The sequence below is a fragment of the Equus quagga genome, chromosome 9 (genome assembly GCF_021613505.1).
Source record: "Equus quagga isolate Etosha38 chromosome 9, UCLA_HA_Equagga_1.0, whole genome shotgun sequence".
Taxonomy (NCBI): Eukaryota; Metazoa; Chordata; class Mammalia; order Perissodactyla; family Equidae; genus Equus; species Equus quagga.
The window spans coordinates 57,287,441-57,311,025 of NC_060275.1; the positions used below are offsets into that span (position 1 = coordinate 57,287,441).

At 37.1% G+C, this 23,585-nt stretch overlaps 1 protein-coding gene across 3 annotated transcripts in view; it reads right to left on the bottom strand.

Moving 5' to 3' along the window:
* Window positions 1-4,057: 4,057 nt before the first annotated feature.
* The window catches only part of FAM210A (family with sequence similarity 210 member A), a 30,480-nt gene continuing 10,952 nt past the window's right edge, over window positions 4,058-23,585 (bottom strand). For 2 of the 3 annotated variants that reach the window (XM_046670907.1, XM_046670906.1), the window contains exons 2-5: window positions 17,502-17,560; window positions 15,217-15,718; window positions 9,842-9,953; window positions 4,058-6,194 (exon numbers count right to left, since the gene is read on the bottom strand). In XM_046670907.1, the coding sequence (XP_046526863.1) occupies window positions 5,961-6,194; window positions 9,842-9,953; window positions 15,217-15,718; window positions 17,502-17,541 (888 nt within the window). In that variant the 5' untranslated portion in view covers window positions 17,542-17,560 and the 3' untranslated portion in view covers window positions 4,058-5,960. The remainder of the gene's footprint in view (window positions 6,195-9,841; window positions 9,954-15,216; window positions 15,719-17,501; window positions 17,561-23,585) is intronic. The other variant, XM_046670908.1, reaches the window with a different exon arrangement.

Below are 23,585 nucleotides of genomic sequence, written 5' to 3' on the forward strand. Positions count from 1 at the left end.
GTTCTTAATCAGGGATATACTGAACTTCTTAGTGCTAAAACTTTCCACAAATGCCAGCTTCTGATCACTTCAGATGTTTCAATGATTGGCCCCAAGTAAACGGAAAATTCCAACCTGAGCTGGCTCCAAGTATGCCACAAACACAGACTAGACATCATGCCCCCCAGCATGACCTGCACACAGGGGCAAGAGGAAAAAACAAACTCACTTTTTCTTACCAAGAGGGCACTGGGGTATTTCCTGAGGTCAAATCCTCTTTGGATATATGATAGATTAAACATGTACAGATGTATAAAGACTACATCTCATCACCAAAGTTTTGATTACTTGCTCTCAAGTGTGGATTTAGGTGTTTGAAAATAGCTCCTAACTGCATTGCCAAGGTCAACCTAGATAGTCACAAGATGCCAGCACTGAACTGGCCAGCAGCAAACCTTCCCCATCACACAATCTGAGAGGAAAACGAAGCTGGAGCACAAGACACGAATGAACGTTTCCTTTCTGTAACCATCAGTAAGAGACAGAACAGCCGCTCTCTCCCTTTCCAGCCCTCTAAAGAAAGAGATGCAAATGGTAGAGTCTAAAAGAATTAAAGAAAAATTATGAAATTAAAAGCTGAAAGAAGGTGGAAGGCACTAGCAGAAGAAGAGAGGGTAGAAACATTAATAAATAGGCTTTAGCTCAAACACGCAAGGAATTTCAAAAGTCCCAAAGCATGGACCGACCTTATCTCAATGGCTGGCATGAGGAACAATACCCACCTGGAGGCTGAGATCCCAACTTCAGACCCAGCTCTCCTGGGCCTCTTTCTTTCTTCAATGAAAATTATTGGCCTCAACGTTCTAAAGTGACAGACTAAAGGCAAAATTCTATAAAAATTCTCTATAAGCCTGGGGTTTTTGACTCAGAAAACTATTAATTTAAAATGCTTCCAAAATAATGTAGTTATTAAATGGTTTAGACTTCTCAACAAAAGTTGAGGTTTTTGTGGACAAATGTGATAATATTTCCAACTTTTTGGGAAAACTAAGACTTGTCTTTTTTTGCTCAACCAAAAGAAGTGAGAAATGCAAATTACAACCCACCATATCCTGCATCTTCCTCACTAGGGGAATAAAAAGTGCATGCTGATGGAGGACCATGGCGACTGAGCCCGTGACTCTATCTCAGACACGGCTGAGGGCGGCCAGGGCGTGTGTGACGACTTCACACATCTCGCTTTTGGCACCCTTAGCATAAGAGAGGATCAAAGTAGCCACTGTTCTTAGAGAAGTAAAATGACAGTGACAATTAAGTCACCATATAAAGTTGTCCAAAGAAAATACTGACTCAAATTCAATAAAACATATGCTTCAATCATTAGAGAATCCGTCAGTTCTAGCACTTAGAAGCACATAGAAGGTAACAGCTGAAATATTTGTGTGTATAGAGAAAATGCTATGAGTTCTTTAAAAAAAAAAATCTAATTTAGATTTAAGGAGTTAAAACAACTAATTGACATAAGGGAAGATACAGAATTGCCCTTATTTCCTATGTCACGTGCTTAGAGTAACCTTTATGGATTCTCACAATGGAGTAAAAGGTATTTGACGGTCCCACTCTGACTGAGCAAGGGCCACGTGGATCTGCCCCCAGAGATGGAGACGGAGGACTGGCAGGCCACGCCCTGGAAGGTGAGGCTGCTCATGTGCAAGCATGCCTTTTCCTTTCTCACTTGAAAGCGAGTTTTCTAACATTTAAATTGGTCAAAGTTCAAAACAGAAAAAGGAGGACAAAGGGAGGGAGAGGGAAGAAATGTTCTATGCAATCCTCACTTTCAGGAAGAATGGCTGCATGCAGAACATCTTCTCACTATCCTATGAGTTCCGCTCTCGTGGACCACGTTGTCCCAGAGAAAACAAAAATGTGGAAATTGCTTTCTCTCTCTCCTTACTCTCCACGAGCACTCTGATCTGCGAAGAAAAGTCCCGTGTTCTGAGGATGACTCTGGGGCTGCTGGTGTACTTCCCCACGCTGACTGTCCAATTAAGTCATCAGAATAAAGAATAGTTTTAATGTTAGAATGTTAGATTCTGCCCTGAAGGTTTCTGAAATCAAGATGCATTCTTTCTACTAAGAAGATCATTCTTATTAAAAAAGCCAGATAATTGCCACAAGATAATTATGATCTGTGATTATTACTGTGGGTGACTGTCACTGATGCACAGGGAAGAATACAGCTTGATTTTCAAAGCCTCACCCTGAAGAAGCAAGACAATCAAATGGTTGTTTTGACTGGCTGACATGAACCAACTCGACACAGAAGTCACAAAGGAAAAAGAGAAGGAAAAATATATCCAATTGGTCTGACTCAGCATTTCTCAAATACAAGTTACAAGCTCCAAGTGCAGGAGAAAGATCTTCTAAGAATCAAGGCTAAAACTCACGGCTGAAGATAAATTCTGGGAGGAGTGGGTCACCTAGACCATTCAAGTCTTTAAGGAAGAAGAATGAAGTCTTGACTCTATTGTACCTTCAGGTACATGAGGCAGACTCTTTTGGAATCCCATTTAATACTAACCTGATACTACATAACATACAGATGGACTAATAGAGACCAAACAAAGTTCATATATGCAGAATGAAAAATTACAAGTACCCACCTCTGGTTCTACAGATTTTCTAGTTCAGCTGTTAAATTCCAAGGGGGCAGAGGGGCCCACACCGTGCTATCTGAACACTCGTGTGCTACTTCGGCAGCTAGGCCAGGATGCTTTGATGCCCTGTAGACCACACGGCATGGACAGTCAATTACGTAGTAAGCTTTTAATACTGAAAAATACTTCAAATCAACTTTGGTAACATTTACTCTATTTTAGATTAGGCCTTTCTTATGGGGACTCAATTTTGAAAATCTGAAATAAATGAAGGTCTCCATTTCAAAAACTGAACTGTAGCCAACAGAAGAAATATGTCTACATTACCAAGCAAAGTACTTTTCAGAAAGAATCCTTAAGTAATTCAGAAATGTTTACCTCACAAATAGATTTTATAGAAGTGATATCTTTTCAAAATATTAGGAAAGACGCATTTTCTGCATCGTTTGCTAAAATAACCTCCTGTCCGCTTCATCACCATCTTCTACAGTGGCCTTGTTTACAGTGATTGAACTGGTTAAGAAATCCTGAAAACGGACTGAACCCCGTGCAAAGAAGAAAGGAAAAACTAGATGTGTAATGCACAACTTGTTTCTTTTCCTCAAATACCTCTTCTACTCAAACTGTTAAGATTTTTAAGATTTCTGGAATTATCTTCTAAAATTATTGAAATAAGATAGCCAATAGCTCCATTTCATCCTGGAGCATAAAAGACCATAGTACTACCTTTCATTTGTAAATAAATGGGGGCAGATTCTATAACAACGAATAAACTGAGGATTATATTTGAAGGCATAATTTTATTATTTTTACTAGGGGGAGGAAGATAATCTCAAAATATGCATTCTTTTCCTCCTTTGTTGAAATCTGTAAACAGCAATCTCTTGTATGCAAAAGGTTGTTTCAGTAAAAGACATTTTTTGGTACTTTTTTAAAAAGGTTGGTTTTGCTATTATTCTTGAATAATCTAAGTCTCTTACCTAATCTATCTTTAATTGTTAATTTCCTGAGTAAACCCTTTTCATCCATTTCATATAGGTTAAATCTCAGTCACAGCTGCCCCTTCACCCTGTCAACACATCTTACTGAAATGCAGACCTGCAATGAGACGTGGGCTGCCTGCCCCACGGCCCACAGAAGTTATGGGTGAATCAATCCAAAGCATAAGGTTTACTGTAAATGAAACAGTTTATTATATATAGCAAACTGTATTTACTATATATACATCTCTTGATAATTTAACTTGATACACATTAAAATATTCTGTTAGCCTGCTATTAATATTCCAAATAATATATTATAGATGTCCTCTTTTAAGCTATTTGCAGTTTGCCTTAAGGACCAGGTTAGCAATACGCTAGGCAACAGCATTTGACATGATAGAAATGTTCCTGATGCCAAATAAAGACAAAAGAAACTTCTCACATCTTCAGAGAATTTTTTACTAGAGAATTTCAAAGCACTCATCAGCATCTCACTTTCCATAACTGGTAACACAACACAATTATGAAACTGAATGGCAACAAAACTCAAAGGGACTGAACAAACGGCAGATACTCAGGAAAAGCAAATCTTAGTCTCAGGATTATTAGTACTTCTAAGAACTCACAATTTATCCCCATTGGAAAATATGCTCTGTGCAATATGAAAAGTAAAAGGAAACTGTTTTAGAAGAAAGAGTTCCACATAACACAAGATTTTACAACACAGGCATACTCTCAAGTTGGTCAAAAAAAAAGAAATTAACAAGAAATTTATTAATATCTTGGCATTTAATATCTGCAAAAATGTGAATTATTTAATAAGCTAAAACATGTAAGATGTTTTAGATTTGAGAATGTGCTGTCAACTTGAAATCACACTGTGATTTCAACTCTGTATCAGGAGACAAACCATTCTGCCCGATAAAGACTGCATGTGGCACAGCAGCAGCTGTCACCTCCCTGCTCTGCCCCACATCCAAAAAGACAAGATTCTACCCACAGTGTTACAATGTAATGACTAGACGTGTAGCAGACGTAGCAATCGTAAACATTTTTTCCCTTTAAAGTAGTCTCTAAATTTGACCAAACTAAGTATTCAATAGAAAAGTCCTGCAGAACTGTTGCTGGCAGACCCTCTGACATTCTCCTGCTTTATCAGATCACTCGCAAGAACGACAACCTAGAAAGAGTCCATTGTCTCTTCTGAACACCTATTCAGGGTTAGAATTGAAGTCAAAGCAATTAGAGCCAAAGGAAACAAGGCACACACATCCTTAACACACCCACACAATCACGGCAACTTTCGTACCCAACAGTGGCTGAATTTCATGGCAAGCAGATAATTTAAGATAGCTTTGCTATAGAAAAAGTTCAAGTAAAACACTCAAGCAAGGATGTTTCAATATAAGGGAAAAAGCAGCAGCTACAATTTAAAAATTTACTCCACAAGGAAATCAACATTAACTGTGGAAGGAAGACCTTGGGAATCAGCTCCCTGACAGCCTGATGCCATTTTCCATCCTCCCAAACCTGGGTCTGCTTGAGAACCACAAGCCTGAGTCACTGCTCAAGAATGTCTGACTTCAACAACAAATTTAAGGTATAATGATTTTCACTTTTCCTCTGAAAGATTAGTTGAAGAGGCCATAAATGATTCACAGTAGAGTTTTATATTCTAAGTGAAAAGGTACTATAGCCATATATATTTGCTTTAAAAATCTTGATTATGACAAGCTTCAGGTAAAAATCATTTTTAAAGGGTCAATTTTTTCATTTACATATAACCAATACATCTTGTTTACACTTTTTTCAGCTTTCTTCATATAAAGTCTCTATTTTAACTGGTACGTAATTGTTTTTCTCGTAAGACTTAAATATCCTCTTATTCACAGGTAGTTTTGATGGTCAGTTTGTCTGCACAGTGAGAACTGAATATAGTTAAAACCTCAGTGAATACCGTAAAGATGAAGACCCTCCTGAGGGCCACCTCAGTTACTCAAGGTGTCAACGGCCTCATCTGCATAAATTAGAGCTGCAACAAAGCACAGTACGATTCTGCTTCTGCCGACCCTGAGTAAGAGCGCTGACTCGTAAAGCATAACTACTGCCTAATGCTGCTATTGATGTGAAATTCTCATACTGGGTTCATTTTTTCTTTTCAAAAAACACTGATTTTTCTAGTGATATTTAATGTTAAAAAGGTATCTTAGTTCTTTAACCCTCAGAGAACTGGTATATTTAGGCAACTAACCAAAAAATAATCAGGAGCCATGTATCTTTGTCCACAGTCTCCGAAGGGTTAGAGTGCAGGAACTGTCTATAACCTGTTATACAAGGCACCCTATTCCACTTTTTTCTTAAAAGAAACTTTTTCTTTGGTTTCTTGTAATTTTTCAGTGAGTCTATCCTTCGTTTCTTCCATTTTCTCTGTGAGAAGCTCCTTTGTCTCTTCCATCCTGTCCTGTAGATAGTCCTTAACAGGAGGCGGTGTCGACATGTAGCCACGACTGCGCAAATACTTCACAGTGAAGGAGGTTCCTCCCAAAGTCACCGTATACCGGGCAGGGGTTGCGATCTGAAGAAAACAGCAGAGGGAGATCAACACCTGATAAGAACTATTGGCTCAAGCAGAAATGATTTGAAATTAAAATTCTTGGTAATAACCAAATAGTACAAATTACTTTACTGCTTCACAAGGCTAATATAGTTACATCCCATATGGTTTTCCTGTCTAACAAGGGATGCTTCCTCTGTGAACTCATCTTATAAATATCTGTCACTCAGACACTGACCCAGGATTACAGAATATTTGCAGTTGTGGCACTGAAGTCTGTAACCAAGTGTTAGTCACCTTGACGAGGCAGGTTCACCAGGAAATCGGAACAAGGGGTCACGACCACTACCAACAACAAAGGCACACGTTTCCATTCCTTAAAAACGCTGCTGACCTGCAGCCATTGTATACTCAGAGCTGAACTGGAAACAAAGCACTTCAAATGGTGAGAGGCAAGCATGGGCCAAGCGGTTATTCTTCACTGAATTTAGTTTCACTTCCAAATCTCATTCCTTTGTCTTTTCCAGGCTTTATGCCACTTTCTCATTACAATCCACCCTGGGTCCAGAATCCCAACCAGCAATGTCTATGAGGCCAAAAAGTGGTAAAACTGTACAAGGTTGCAGATTTGCACAGGTTTAACTCTAACCAGAGATTTAGGGACCAAACTAAATAGCAGATGAACTGGTACAAAGAGAATCTAAAAGCAGAGAGAGGCTGCATCACATTCTGAGGCTTTTGTTTTAAAATTCAGTCATAACTGTAGGTGTGCCATGCACCAAAAACCCTTTGAAAGAGCTGCCTGTGCTCTCAATCTCCAATTGCCCTCCTCATTTTCTCCTGAATTTATCAAACCAAGTTTTCAGCAGCGCCACGCCGCCCCCACCGCCCACTCTTCACAAAAACTGCTTTCCTCACAGTCGCCGTGGAAGCCCCTGAGCCAACAGAACCATCTGAGTCCGCTTTTTCTGCTCCTCGGAGGGGAGCGCTTCCTTGGCTTGGCCACCAGACCCCACCTCCCTGGTTTCCTTCTGTCTCACAGGCTGCCCCTTTTCCAGTCCTCCTTGCTGATTCCTCCTCCGGTTGGCTACCTCCGAAGATGGTGGGACAGTATTCAACCCTTGGACCCCTTCTCCTCTCCACCTACCTCACTCCCTTGGCGGTACTCTCCAGTTTCATGTCTGTAGTGCCATCTATACACTGAGAATTCTTAAATTTAGATTTCCAGACTGAGCCTTTCCCCTAAGTTCCAGTATACACAACCACCTACTCATTTCCACCTGCATGTCTAATACAATCTCAAAATGCCATTTGTTCAAACTGACCTCTTGATGTTCAATGGTCCCAACACCAAGCCTGCTCCTCTCAAAGTTGTCTGCACCTCAGAAAATGGTGACTCTCTTCCTCAGTTGCTTGGGCCAAAAACCATACTATAAGACAGCTTTGCCTCCTCCTTTCTCCTACATAATTCACATTTAATCCATTAGAAAATCTCATCAGCTCCATCTTCAAAATATATCCAGAATCCACCTACTTCTTCCTGCCATTCCTGCCACCACCTTGGTCCTAGTCGCTGCTGGCTCTCACCCAGACCACTGCGATAACCTCCTGCCAGGTCTCTGGGCGTCTACTGTTGCCCTGTTCTGGACTGTTCTCAGTACAGCAGCCAAAGTGATTCTGTTAAAATACAAGTCAGATGCTCAGAACTGCCCAGTGTCTTTCCATCTCCTCAGAACAAAAGCCAGAATGCTCACAATGGCCTGGAAGGTCACCCCAATCTGGCCACTCTGTTGCCTATCTGCGTGCTCACTCACTCCAGCCACACTCACTCCTCGCTGTTCCCTCAAACACTCCAGCTATCCTACAGCTTTAGGACCTTGCACTTGGGTTTCTCCTGCTTGGAATGCTCTTCTCCCACACAGCTGCCTAAGCAACTCTCTCACCTGCTTGCAATCTTTCCTCTGAAACAAAACAAAACAACAATGCAAACATACCCCCGTGACTGGTCTGTTCTTTCTTCTTAGCACTTTCCTTCGTGTGGGTGTGTATTGTTTTTTAACTTTACTGTCTTTGTCTGCCTCCAGCCACTAGAATATAAGCTCCATGAGGGCAGGATTTTGTACTGTTTGATTTAATTACAGTACTCCCAAGACCTAGAATAGCACTTGGCACACAGTAGGGCCTCAACAAATTTTTTTCAACTCCAACAATGGCGCCTTTCAAGGACAGTGCAAGGGGGTTAACGAGCACACCCCAGCCAATGCCGCAAGGTCATACTCACCGGTTATTTTTCTCTCATCTTTGCCACCTCTTTTTGGGGCTTTGCCTGATTGCAGCAATAAATCCCAGTGTTTGTTGCTCTACTTGACAAACTGTAGGTTACAGAAAATACCCAGGAGACCCCCCTCCACATTTCCCACCTCACAGGGGGACAGTGAGAGGGAACAAACACTGCTGACACTAATCTACCTACAGGTAAAGCTTCCTGTTTCAATTCCAATGCAATAAACATGCACTGAGCATTGATTTGCCTACAATGCACAATACCAGGCATAGTGAAAATACAAAGAAAATGAAGACATGATTCTGAAGTCCTAGGCGCATAATTGAGTAAGGAAAACAAACATTAAAAAAACCTAACACAGCCCCTGTGATATGAACTACAAGAGCTCCACACGTTACGGGGGCACGGGATATGGGGCAATTATACACAGGGAAATGGTTGAAATCATCACCATAATAGTCTGATTTACTAAGGTTAAATTACACCCATAATAACTAGAAACTTGATAATTTACGAATTTAATAAGTTTTAATGTTGAAAAACTCAGCAATTAAGCTTTAGCCCTCTAGACAAAATTATAATAAAGGAAGCAATCTCCCAAGATTTCAGAGGAGTCTAATGAGGCCAACAGAAGAAAACAATGTTACTTTGAGTACTACTATAAAACCATAATTGTAAGTATTTTTATATAACAGAAGAAAAATGAAATAACATCTAGTTTCCAAATGTTTTCTAGTTGTTTTTTCTTCCTTAGGATGAAACTACATGGAAGCTCATAATTATTTATCAATTGGGAAAAATGAGATTAATACGGCTGAAGCACAATTTACAATGAGTCTCCTCTCCCAAAATAAAGACCCTTAAGTGTAGAAACCATCTATTTATAAAGAAGGCACTGTCTGAAGCCAGACAACAGACTATGAACTTCTAAAATGAAACATAACATCTAACAACTAAGCCTGAAGTTTATCAGGTAAAACAATTTTATGAATTAACAAGATGAACTATATCATAAACAGTAAAATAAATGCTAAATTTCACTAACAAGTCAGGTGGCATGTGGATCTCAGAACAGGAAAATTAATATACCATCAAGAGGAGAAATGTCAAAAAGATGACTTCTACCCTGGAAATTCAGAAGTCTCACATTTGATCACAGCAGATTATGAATCATCTACCTATTTTCAAGGCACTTCTGCCTAAACCATCATTTTATTTACACTTAAGAATTTTAACTCTACATTAGTCATGAGACATATAAGAGACGAAATACAATATTTTAAGTTACAAAAGATAACTACTGGAAGCTAACAGGGAGTTTTATGGGGAACTAAGCAGGTCATCAGTTAAGTGTGAGGTGCAATCTATTTATAACAGTACCTACCTTAAACAAGGCATATGCTGTTAGTGCATTTCCACTCTGAGAATTTTTCAGAATGTTTACTATGCTGTCAGGTAACCCAATAAGTTCTAGAAAAGGAACGACATTCACTCCCCTAAGAAAGAAACAGAAAGTAATTTATATATATACAAACTTTTAGGGATAAATATTTTCAAAAGATTATCTAAAAACACCAAGACCAAATTTTGTTTAAAAGTTGATTCTTCATTATCAAGCACTTTAATTTCACTCTAAAGAAAAATATATACACAAACATCAATATCGTCCTGTATCTTACTATTTACAACTTCTGCTTTGCTTCTGAACATGGACATACCTGATTAACATATTTAGAAAAACAGAATCATTTATCAGAGCAAAATTAATAGCTTTAAGTAACCTAAGAGGAAAAAAAGATGAGAATCATTTACCTGATCTTAGTTTCCTCAACCAAACACCACTTCCCTAGAATGCTCCAACTCAAACTTGAAGGCCTAAGATTTTTACCTCTAAAACTACATGTCACACTACATTGTTATTGTTAAAGCAAGTGATATTATAATATCATTTATTGTGTTATTACGCAAAGAATAAATGACTCTATGGGTTTGATGAAAACTTTAATTTTTCTAAAAGGATGCTTCTATTCTATTATCAGACTTAAAAGGCAAGTAAAGAGGCAATTACAATAAATGGCAACACATTTTTAGAGGCAGGGAGAGAAGGCAGAGAATGTCTCTAATCTGAGCTGTTAACCCCTAACTTACTTTTAGTTTCCCTGATTACCAACATTTTGCTACAATGGCTTTCTCGCTCTCTCACTGTCTGTTGTTTTTCAGATATTGTGACCCTTCACCCCTAAATCAAAACAAGGCTCTTGTTCTGCCCTGCACCTACATAAACATAATATAATAATCACATTCAGGAAATTTAACATATAAACAGGACATAGTTAATACAATAATACATATACTATTTAATATTAAAATGTCCTGAATTGTCCCAATATGTCCCTCATTACTATCTTGTCATGTCTCTAGTCTCCTTTTCTCTAGAATTGCTCCCCAACACTTTCTGTTGAGGAGAAAGGCAGAAGTCTTTCTTGATGTTTGGTACTTTTGAAGCTTCCAGGCCAGTTGCATGGTGGAATATCCCTCAATTTGGATTTATCTGCTTGTTTCCTTATGATTAGATTCAGGTTAAATATTTCTCAACAGGAAAACTGCACAGTTGATCCTGTCTCCATCTCAGTGCATCACAATCATGGCTACATAATGTCAGTTTGTTCCATCATCAGTGTGAGTAACTGTGACTCCTGGTTAAGGCAGGGTCCACAGGTTGCTCCACTGTACAGGTACTCTTTTTCTTTCTAATTAAGGGAATTGCCTGGATCCATTATTATTATGGTAGTTGTAAACTCCTAATTTATTTTTTATATTAAAAAATAATTTGATTAATTGGGAAAAAGTTGTCCCCTTCTCTGATTTCACTACAATACTAAGAAATCAGGAACTACTCTCAATAGATATGGCTGATCATCATCAAGGAAATTATCTACCATCTACAACAAGAGAAAATCAGATAACTGAAGGAAACTTTAAAGAGTTAAACTAAAAAATCCACTGCAAGTCCAATCTGGTTTCTTAGATAACAGAATCCTATTAAAGCAAGACTCTGTACTGCAAAGATTTAGCTATTCTATGGATCTAATCAAGTCACCGTGTACAGTAACATGCCACCACAACACGCTAATTATATTTTATAGTACCAATACAATATTATTTCATTAATCACTTCCTAGTTCAGACTAAGACCAGTATGTAAAATCTACATATTTAACAGCAATCAGGAGGGGGGAAAAAAGACAATTATTTAATCAAATGGCAGACAAAACTGAGTGATTTTCAAAAAACTATCATGGGCCGGCCTGGTGGTCTAGTAAAGTTCACATGCTCTGCTTCAGCAGCCCGGGGTTCGCGAGTTCAGATCCTGGGTGCAGATCTACAGACTGCTCATCAAGCCATGCTGTGGCGGCATCCCACATACGAAATGGGGGAAGATTGCCACAGATGTTAGCTCAGTGACAATCTTCTTTAAGCATAAAGAGGAAGATTGGCAACAGATGTTAGCTCAGGGCCAATTTTCCTCAGCAAAAATCAACAACAAACCATGATAAAGATCAAACAATAATTACCTCAGACAACTTGCACAAGTACCCTTTGTAAAATAAAGCACCTGGTTCCACTTATTTCTAAAATACTGACTTGATGAATTGATTTTTTTAAAAATAAAAATAACTTTCATTTTCTTTGGAACTGCTAAATATGAAGCATTAATGAGGGTCTGATTCAAACAGTAACAGACACTTGTTGTCACTTTTCACTCTGAAGTTCCTGTAGTCTGACTGAAATCTGTGCTTCACAAACCACCAGCTTTGTGGATGTTTCAGCTGATGTAGAAACATACAAGGGCAAAAGCATGTCCACAATCCAGATAAAGTATAGTAAAAATAAGTCAAGATTTTGCCTCACAGTGGATCTGTAACTTTAGGAACGTGAGGCCCAAACTAAGAGGCAGCTAAATGTAGGGAAAAAACTATCATCACAGAGCTACATTTGATCAAACAGAGCACTTCTGGTTAGAAGAAGATCTCTGCAAGCTTTTGCCAGACAGAAGTGACAACAAAGCTTAGTTTAAAATAAAAATCTATCAGCATGCACAATTTAGATCTCCCTGACATAAAGTATTTCAAAAGTGTGTGATCTTTACTGCTGAGTTAACTAAATACAGAATGGCAGTTTGCTCTACAGTGCCTAGAAGGGGAGTAATGCTGGTTGTCAGAGTGACTAAAACAAACACTGGGCAGCAATGCAGTGTGATGGCAAGTGCCTATCCTTCAAGGTACAAACTATTTTTTCCCCTTTCTTTTAAGAGTAAGTAGGCAACAAGCAAGTAAGAGAGAACTTTCTCTGGGTAAAACCAAATAAAATAAAGCCAGCTTCTTGTCAGTTGAATTGAAAATCTGTATTTAATACAATTCAATTTTCCAATAAAATCACCTCACAGTAAAAGATACACTGCCAAACGAAAATATCCTAAATCCTAATTTTCTAAGTATTACTTGTGATAAGATCTTCACTTAGAACAAATGAACTTTCAAGGATTATTCTAGGAAGCAACACAACCTGCACAATATAAATTAGCTATGTGATGCCATAACAGAACTGGACCAGTAGTGACAGCTGGACAGCAGTGATGGGTCTGGCACCCAAATTCCCATGCTGACAAACAGCGAAAAGGCAAGTTGCAGTGGATAAGGGATATGATTTTAAAGTGGGTAGTCTTACCACCATGTTTACACACAAGCATTCCGCAGAACGAGAAGGATAAAACTAAAAAGATGAATTTCAAGGGTATGGCAGAATGTCACCACAACTGCCTTAGGTACCAGACAGCACTGAAAAAATCTTAAATATAATTAATATCAGTAGGTTATGTGGGAGTCTGTTTTTTTAGTTATAGAACTCTTACTAAAGAAGGCAAGAAAAAGTGAAAGGAACAAAAGTACTCTTTTTAATAGTCCAAATGAGAATCTCATATTCAATGAATTAAAAACTTAGATTTCTCCCTCTAAGGCCAGGAGGTTCAATGCTTATTAAGGACAACCTAAGGAGGGAGAAGAAACAAATATTACTCATGTCATCCTCCACAATACTGAATCAGAAAAATCCTCAATGCCTCAAAAAAGAAAATTTAATATGTAGAAAGTCATTAATTAAATAGAAGAACTGAATGTCTATAATGATTTTTATTCAAAATGGCATGCGATTTTATGCTCTGTTAAAAAACTAAGGACAGTTTTGAAGACTTCTATACATATTATACATGTCTGGAAAATATCATTAATAAACAAAAAGATAATTCCATAAAGTGTACATACAAGGACCTTGTGCAAAGAAAGGAACAATTCTTGGAGAAAGAAAATAATGATACATAATGAAGGAGGATATAACTGAATAACAGGAACATAACAGAAAGAAAGATATGAAGAGAAACAGAACAGCACCAATTTACACAAGGTAAAAAATCCTTTCAGAACCTTGGTAAAGAAACATCTCTAATCCCATATTTCCCAGGAATAAGTACAGTCTCCATTCCATTATCTTTTAATTTAGTAAATAATAAGCTTTTTCCAAGGAGTGAGCTTTATATGTGAAACTACCATATTTTATTAATACCTTAACATGAAACCATTAAATATACCCAAAGTGAACCACTGAAAATCAGTGAACTTTTGGAAAGTATAAAATAGTTCTAAAGCCCCTGGGAGAGTTTACTAAGACATCAAAGTGGTCTACTATGTGCCTTCTCATGGCCTCAGGACAACGAGCTCCCGGCCGGTCACGCCCAGACCACCACAAGGAGAGCCCACACAGCAGTTCCAAGGCAACAGGCACGCGCAGGCACGCACTCGGCTCTGCTAGCAGTGGAAACAAACCAGAAATCACAGAGCAGCTATTTCTCAGTGTACTCCTGCTTCTAAAACAATGTGAATAAGATAACTTACCTTAAAAGAAAGCAACAGTACTTAATAAGAAAGGGAAATTTAGAAATTCTATGTTTTACAATATCTTGAGGCTAGGCCCACCAAATTAACGTTTTAAAAAAAGTTTTAAGAACACCTAACATGAGATCTACCATCTTAACAAATTTTTAAGTGTACAACAAATTAACTTCTAATCAGAACAACAGACCTTACCTTGACATTTATCAGACGTGAGTAACATTAAAACAGTCTTCCATTTGCTCATTTTTGTGTCTAGCACAGACGTTAACCAGGCTTTGGAAAAACATCTTACTAATTTCCCACCAAAATCATACACATGGCAAAATAATAGATATCTTTTGACTTTTGTGAATACTTTAAGAAATATGTAAGTACGGAGCTCACAGTGCTGTCAAGTTTCTGAAATCTGACACTATTTCTCTGCCATCCTAAATGTTGCTAGGAGATTAGCACGGTGATTAAGAGCATGGGCTTTGAAGTCCAACTCCGAGTTATTTTGGGAAAAGGTAAGTTATTTTGACTTACTCTTGCTTAATCTGTTTTCTCAATAAAATAGGAATGACTGCACTACTGCTTCACATGGCTGCTGAGGATCAAATGAGAAGACACAGTTAAAAAATTTAGCATAATACCTGCTGTGCACAGTATGTCAGCTATTACTACTGTAACATGAAAAACAGCTACGAAAAGTAGTCACCCTCTATCAGTTAAAGACAAAGCATTTAAAAAACTATTTAAGGCTTTCATTAGCACAATTAAGATTAACATTCTGGTAAAACAGGGAAAGGTACTCAACCAAGCAAAAACTTACTTTATGGCTGCATAATAAAATGTTCCAAACCAAACACAAGAAGTTATTAGGTGCACTGGAATCAAAACTTTTCCATATTGTCTAAATGTTTTCTTAAATCGTTGGTAAAGACTAATAGATTTGTCTTGTAAAGGATCAGGTTCTTCCTTTTTGGGGGATGTGGCATTGGATGATATAACCCTCTTGGATAAAATATCTTGTTCCCACTGTTTATGGTGCAGGATCCCCGGTTGAGGTGGATGAGCATCAAATGGCTTCCTTTCCTTTGCAACACACTGGGCAGCAGGTAAGTGCAGCCATTGTGTTTGAGGGCCCTGTACCAAAACTACTCTGGATTCAGTTTTATACAAAAGTAATGGTCCCTTTATGTTTTGACAGTGTCCAAAAAGACCGGCTTTATGTGGTTCCGTGCATGTCCTATGTGCCACCTGGAGTACAGTCCTTGATACATTCCATTGCATTTTGAAGAATGGTGACCGATGGATTTCAGCTTCTACAGAGACTGGATTTAAAAAAAAAATTAGATTATGTATACATTTCCATTTTAAACCAACCCCCTAAAAATAAATCATTAACTATTAGGAAGTAAAAGGACAGATATTACTACCAAATCCACAGAAATTAATATTAAGGAATACTGTTCTAACATAGCTCAATTTTAAAATTTCATTAAAACACATCATTTAAATATAGGATATAGTAAACAAGTCCAGCGAACAGCATGGAGAGTAGTGTTTTGAGGCTACTGTATTACTACAAAAGGGGTGTCTGTAGGGCTTCTGCTACTCTACAAAGAAACAGTGTAACATAATGGAAAAAATCATAAGATCTGGAAGCAAAAGACCTGGGCCCTAATGTTTGGGGGACAATTCCATGCAATTCCCTTTTAGACTCCTAGCCCAAGTCCACTAGTAAAATGAGGATTACTTCAGAGGGTTGTTACACGAATTACAGGAAATTTCTGATGTAAACCTGCTTTTGTAAGTGTTAGTTATTATTACAAATGTTAAGGTCTGATAAATAGTTGATATCAGTATTCATTTATTCTATAATGCCTTTAGACTAAATTACATAAACCTGTAAATCACACATTATTGTTGGTGAGAAGAGAGAGAGACTTTTCCAGATATCTGAAACTTTTTGTCAGAAGGACAGTAGAACATAATTTTAAAAGAACACAGACTTAAGCATCAGATGGAACCATTAGAGTTAATAGTGGTAAGTGGTATCATTTTGAGCAAATTACCTCTCTAGACATACATTTCCCTACTGGTAAAAGACAATTAGATTATGCATTCCTACAGAGCAAATCAGTTTCCTTCTCTCGGCATCAAGTAGTGCCACCTGACCCCCAATCTCCACCCTGCCTCGCACCAGTTTCTTAGTACTTCTAATATGTTGAGAATAATCTTATTTTTTAAATTGTATGCTAAATAAGAGTCAACAAGATTTGAGTTAGCACCCCAGTAAATTAGCACTCCGATAAATACAGATACTCCATTTTACATGAACATTATCTGAGTACAAAGTTGACTGTCACCATATAAAAACATCCACTAATGAATTGTCCCCCTATAAAATTAATCCCTTGACTCATACCCTCCCTAATTAATAATTAACAGCAGCTTCTACCAGGGTCTCACAGATAATCCAACAACACAATGCAAGTAAGTTAATTTAAACTGCAAATCTTGCAAGACAAACAGGCTCCCAGGAAGCCTTTAAAAGTGATACTGGAGATTGCTATAATCAAAAGCAAAGTCAATGACAAGTAACAATCTGAAAATCAGACCAGTTAACAACCAAAGAGAAAAGCTACAGGGATACGGGCAGGTGCTTCAAATAAAGAGTGATTTAAATATTAAATGACTAAGGCCAGAGAGAAAAATGATTAGGCCCTTAATTATTTTTACAAAACTGACTTACTATTTGCTGTGAAAATCAGACATTAAGTAAAAGATATATTATTACAATCTATATCTTTATCTATAAATCTATGCTACTCGTATGTCAAGGGGAAAAATCACCAATTGGTTGTTTATTCTAAGAATTAGCTCAGTTGGAATTATAAACTAAAATTTGTCAAATATAAAGTTCAGCTTCATTTTTCATACAAAAAAAATTCCTTTTGTACCTTTTACTTTACAGTTTTGGTCTCTACTTTGGTTGGATTTATTCTGAGGCTTTTCTCTAGCACCATTATCTTTGAATGATTCCTGTCCATGGCTTTAGTGCAGGTGGGTTTTCTGAACGCAAAAGGCTTTCTTTTTTTCTTTCAAACTTACTTCCTTTACAGGGCAGTTTTCCAGAAGTTGAAGTTCCCATAAGTCTAACTTTCAGATCACTGGATTATTATGTGTTCGTGCATATGAATAAAAGAAAAAGGATTTTTTTTTAAAAAAAGGTATCTTTCTAAGTTTCCAGTTTGCACCCTTTCCCCTGGTTTCCCCAACTACACCCTCCCATTTTTAAAAACTATCTTTATCCTCTCCACTTCTTATTGCCTGTTTCTAAAAACATCTTTATTGAGATGTAATTCACATACTATACAATTAATTCATTTAAGATGTAGAATTCAATGGTTTTTAGTATGTTCACAGTTGTGCAACCATCACCACAACCTAAGTTTAGAACATTTTCATTACCCCCAAAAGAAATCCCATATCCATTAGCAGTCACTCACCATTCTCCTCACCCTCCCAGCCCCAGGCAACCACTAGTCTACTTCCTATCTCTCTATATTTGTCTATTCCAGACATTTCATACAAATGGAATCACAGTATGTGGTCTTTTGTGATTGGCCTCTTTGACTTAGCAGGTTTTTTCAAGGGTCATCTCTGTACTACCTCTTGAGCTAAGATTTACCTTTATTCCCTGAGAAATCTCTGGGCTAGTGTCAGCCAAACCTGGCTGTGTATCAGAATCACAGGGGGTTGGAGACGCTGCACAGGAGTGGAGGTGGTCTGAAAATACAGATTCCTGGTGTCCACCTAGACCTAATAAATCAGAATCTCCTGCAGCCAGGTCCCATCCGACAATATGAATTTGGGGGTCATCTCTCCAGGTCCAGCAAATCACTTCAGTGCCAGAGGCAGCATAGGCAAAGGTATCATTCATCACCATCATCATAATGGGAAGATGTTTTTGAGCCCCCACTATGTGGTAGGTGTTTTGTAAACACTTTATATGTATTAACTCATATTATCCTTATAACAACCCTATGAAGGAGGGACTATTGTCATTATTGTGTATCTGAGGACACCAAAGCACGGACAGAGAAAATAACTTGCCCAATGTCAATCAACTGTTGAGCAAAGCAGCTGGGATTCAAACCTAGTTTCATCACAGGCCCATGCTGGGTCACTAAGCTAGAAGGCCACTTCTAGAACAAAGAGACAGTGACAATTTTCAGGAGACCAAGATATATGGTAAAAGTTCCCTAAGGAAACATAGAGCCCAAGAAATGAGTCTTAAATTTTAAACTGAAAACCAAAATTAAATTAATTTAAATTTAAATGGCCACACGTGGGTAATGGCTACAATATCTGACAGTGCAGCTCTAGACTTCCAAAGGTAATCAATCACAATAGTGATGACATACACAATAACACTCACTAGATTTCAAAGAACAAACCCACTCCAGATGAGTGCAAGTAAAAGCAGAGGGGATGTACAGTAAGTATCACAACTATTCTAGAATGATAGGCTTCAGGAACAAAAAAAAACAAAGCAAAGTAGGAATTATCTTGTCTCACGGCTAGTACTTGTGTATAATGGTCTCAACTCACTGGCAGCTTCCATTTCTGGATTTTTACTAGTCTGCTCATCTTTTCAATTAAAGATAAAAGTTTTTGGTTATTGGTCAATGATGGAGGTGCCATTTCTCATAAACCCTACCCAGCTCAACTCAGCTACATCTGGACAAACAGATGAGTGGACATGAAGAAATTATGAACTAAGAGACCCCTAAAATATGTCTGGTACAAATGCAGAACTGCAGTGATGAACAACTTAATCTTGAATTTCTTCCAATGAAACACAGTAATTTCAATAATAAACTTTTAAAATCATGAAGTTTAGCTTAGTTTATGAAATTGTAGCTAATCAATCCAATAATACCCAGTGTCCTAGAGACAGGCCCAAGACCAGGCATGAGGAAGCAGTAAAACACATATGTGAAAGTTAGGAGCCTCTCATGTAGTAGTCACGATGCAGAGAGGAGGAGAGTGAAGACAGCGGTCAAGAGTAAAGCAATAAGGACGCAGTGGGAATCAAAAAAAGAGAAGTTGAGTTAAAGGAACAGAGGGGAGTGTAGGATGGATTGGAACAAGTGCCAGTGAGAAAGCAAATATTAGAGTGCTGTTGGGATTCTACAGCAGCTATATCCTGAAATTCCAGTTCCATAAAGCCAAATAAGTTAGTTCATGAGATTTCCTTTCTTCCCTCTAGATCCTTACCAAACCCAAGCTGCTCAAGATTATATGAACACATTTGCATTCCTCACAACCTAGAAGCCTAAGACATTCAGGCAGCACTAGAAATACTGCTTGTCCAAGTGAGTGGACAAGGAATTAACGAATTTATACTACATTCTTTTATAAAAAATGAAAAGACATTGACCAAAAAGTTATATAGAGTTGAAACAACAACTGGCAATAGCAAGATTTGGTTCTCAATTGTGTGAATTCGAAAAACTCTTCTGTTAAACAAAATCTTATTTGGAAGTCCAATAAAGAACATAAACAAAGCAAAATTGCTCAGGTTAAAGCAAGACTGAGAGGAATGGACCTTCTGGTTTGCTCCCACCTCCTGCAGCCCACAGGGCACACCCACAGAAGCTCTAACTGTGAAAACACAATCACAAAGTAGACAAATTCTCTGTACATGACCGTCCTACTTCATTTAATTGCCATTTTCCTGTAAGTCACAACACAGGCACTAATTCCTTCTGAAGTCCCTGAATCTCACAATCTGGATAAGAAACTCCACTGAAAATTTATCAGATATTGGAATTTTCTTTTCTCTGTGGATTCTGTTTCTGGAGGGCAAGAAGTTTGTCTTTATACCTGCTAGTTACAGGGACTAGTGCAAAACCTGGCATCTAGTGGGTGCTCAGTAAAATTCAGTTCAGTGAATGTCAACAATTTGTCAGTTTTCAAAAGACTCAATTTATCTCTAACAAATGACTTCTGAAATCAAGGTAGTACCTTTAGTTTGCGAAGTTTTGGGGACTGACAAAAATTAACATTGTCTTTTAAAGGGAATTTAAAATAATTATGATTAGTATATTAAAAGTGCAAATGGAAAAAAGTAAACAACATGCAATGTAAGCAGAATCGAAATTCTAAGAAAGAATCTACCAAATAAAAAACCGTAACAGAAATGAAGAAGGCCTTCAATGGGCTCGTGGCCAAGCCAGACTCGACTCACACTCAACACAGCCAAGGACAGAATCAGTGAGCCTGAAGAGAGGTCAGTAGAAACAAATCTAACTGAAATGCAGGACAGAGGGAGGGAGGAACAGAGAAAGAGCCAACAAAAAATAAAACAAAAAAAAAACAGAACAAAACATCCAAGCACTATGGGACAATTTCAAAAGGCGTAACACACATAATAGAAATGCCAAAAGGAGAAAAAACAGAGAAAGGAGCAGAAAAAATATCTGAAGTAATATAAAGTTTGAGAATTTTCAAAAATTACTAACAAACACCAAACCACAGGTCCAGGAAGCTCAGAGAACACTAAGCAAAATAAATATCTAAAATCCATATCCAGGCATATCATGTTCAAGCTGCAGAAAACCAAAGACAAAATGTTGAAAGAAGCTAGATGGGAAAAAATACCTTACTTATAAGGGAAAACACATAAGGGTTTGAGCCAACTTCTCATCAGAATCCACGCAAAAGAGACTAAAGTAAACATTTAAAGTGCTTAAAGAAAAACCACCAAACTAGAATTCTATATCCAGCAAAATTATCCATCAAAGGTGGAAAAGAAATAAAGACTAAAGTCTGATAAGTCAGACAAAGAAAAAATTGAAGGAATTCATTGCCTGTCAGTAGACTTGCCCTTCAAGAAGGAAATAATTAAACTCAGATCTACATAAAGAAAAGAAGAGAATCAGAGAAGGAATCAATAAAGGCAAAATAAAATCTTTTTTATTCTTAATTGATCTAAAAGGTATATGTCTGAAGTAATAATAATGATGATGTATTATATGATTAATAGCACATGAATAAGTGAAATGAAAGACAGTGCTGTCACAAAGAATGAGAGGGAGGAACTGAGAACACTCTGATAAGGTACTTACAACAATACATGAAGTATTATAGTGTTATTTGAAAGTGGACTTAGATTAGATAAAAATGTATATTATGAACTCTAGGAAAGCCATTAGAAAATTTATTTTTTAAAGTACAATTGGTACACTGAAAGTGGAAATAAAATAGAATCATATAAAATGATCAATTAAAATCAGAGAAGGCTGAAAAAGAGAGGGAAAAAGAAACAAAGGACAAATGACAATGAATAAAAAACACTTACAAACATGGTAGATATTAATCCAAAAATGTAAAAATAACCTTAAAAGTGAATTGTCTAAACATGCCAATTAAAAGACAGATTGTCAGAGTGGACTAAAAAAAAATAGGGCCAACTAGATGTTGTCTAAAAAACATCCATTTTAAATATAAAGACTCAAATAAGTTACAAGTCAAGGGATGGAGAAAGATACACCACAGTAATACTAATTAAAAAAAAAAATAGCTGGAGTAACTATACCAATTTCAGACAAAGTAGACTTCAGAACTTCCTTGATTATCAGTGAAAAAGAGGATTATTTCATAACAATAATGTAATGATAATGTAAAGAGAACATAATAACCCTAAACATGTATGTACCTAACAAGAGAGGAGCAAAGTACACAAGGCAAAAGCTGACAGGAAGAAACAGATATATCCACTATTATAATTGGAGACTTCAATACCCCTGTCAGTACCTGATAGATCCAACACACAGAAAATCAGTAAGGATATAGTTGAACTAAACAACACTATTAATCAACTCGATCTAATTGACATTTATAGAATACTCTATTCAGCAACAGCAGAATATACATTCTACTCAAGCTTATAAAGAACTTTCCACAAAATAGACCACATCCTGGGCCATAAAATATACGTGAACAAAGTAAAAGAACAGAAATCATGCAGAATGTGTTCTTGGATTATAATGGAATTAAACCAGAAGTCATTAACAGAAAAATATTTAGGAAAGCTATTTAGGAAAACCTCTAAATATATGGAAATTAAACAACACGCTTCTAATAATCCAGAAGTCAAAGAAGTCTAAAAAGTTCAAAAAAATATTTTGAAGCAAATGAAAACACAATTTATCAAAACTTGTGGGATGCAACAAAGCAGTGCTCACAGGGAAATTTACAGCACTGAATGCACATATTAGGGAACAAAAATGATCTAAACTCAATTAGCTAAGCTTCTGTCTTAGGAAACTAGAAAAAGAAGAGTAATATAAACCTTAAAGCAAGCAGGAAAAAAAAGATAAAAATCAGAGGAAAAAAATCAATGAAATCAAAAAAGAAAACAACAGAAAATATAACAAAATCTAAATGTGGTTCTCTGAAAAATATCAGTAAAATTGATAAATCTCCAGCTAGGCTAACCAACAGAGAAAATATATATTACCAATATCAGAAATGAAATAAGAATCATGACTACTGATTCCCAAAGACACTAAAAAAGTAATAAAAGTATCCTATGAACAACTCTATGCCCACAAATATGGTAACAGATGAAAAGGACCAACTCCTCGAAAAACATAAACTACCAAAACTCATACAAGAAGATATAGATGACCTGAATAGCCCTATATCTATTAAAAATTGAAATGATAATTAATAACCTTTCAAAAAAAGAAAGCACCAGGCACAGATGTTTCACTAGTGAATTCTACCAAACATTTAAGGGAGAAATAATACCAACACTCCACAATCTCTTCCACAAAATGGAAGCAGAAGGAAGACTTCCTAACTCATTCTATGAGGCCAGCATTACTCTAACATGAAAACCAGATAAAGATATCCAAGAAAGGAAAACTACACACCAATATCTCTCATGAACATAGATGTAAAAATCCTTCAACAAAATAACAGCAAATCCAATCCGACAATGTTTAAAAAAATCATATGCCCCAACCAAATGGGATTTAATCCAGATATGCAAAGAGGAGTCCAATATCCGAAAATCAATGAAAGTAACCCATCATATCAACAAGCTAAAGAAAAATCATATGATCACATCCGAAAATCAATGAAAGTAACCCATCATATCAACAAGCTAAAGAAAAATCA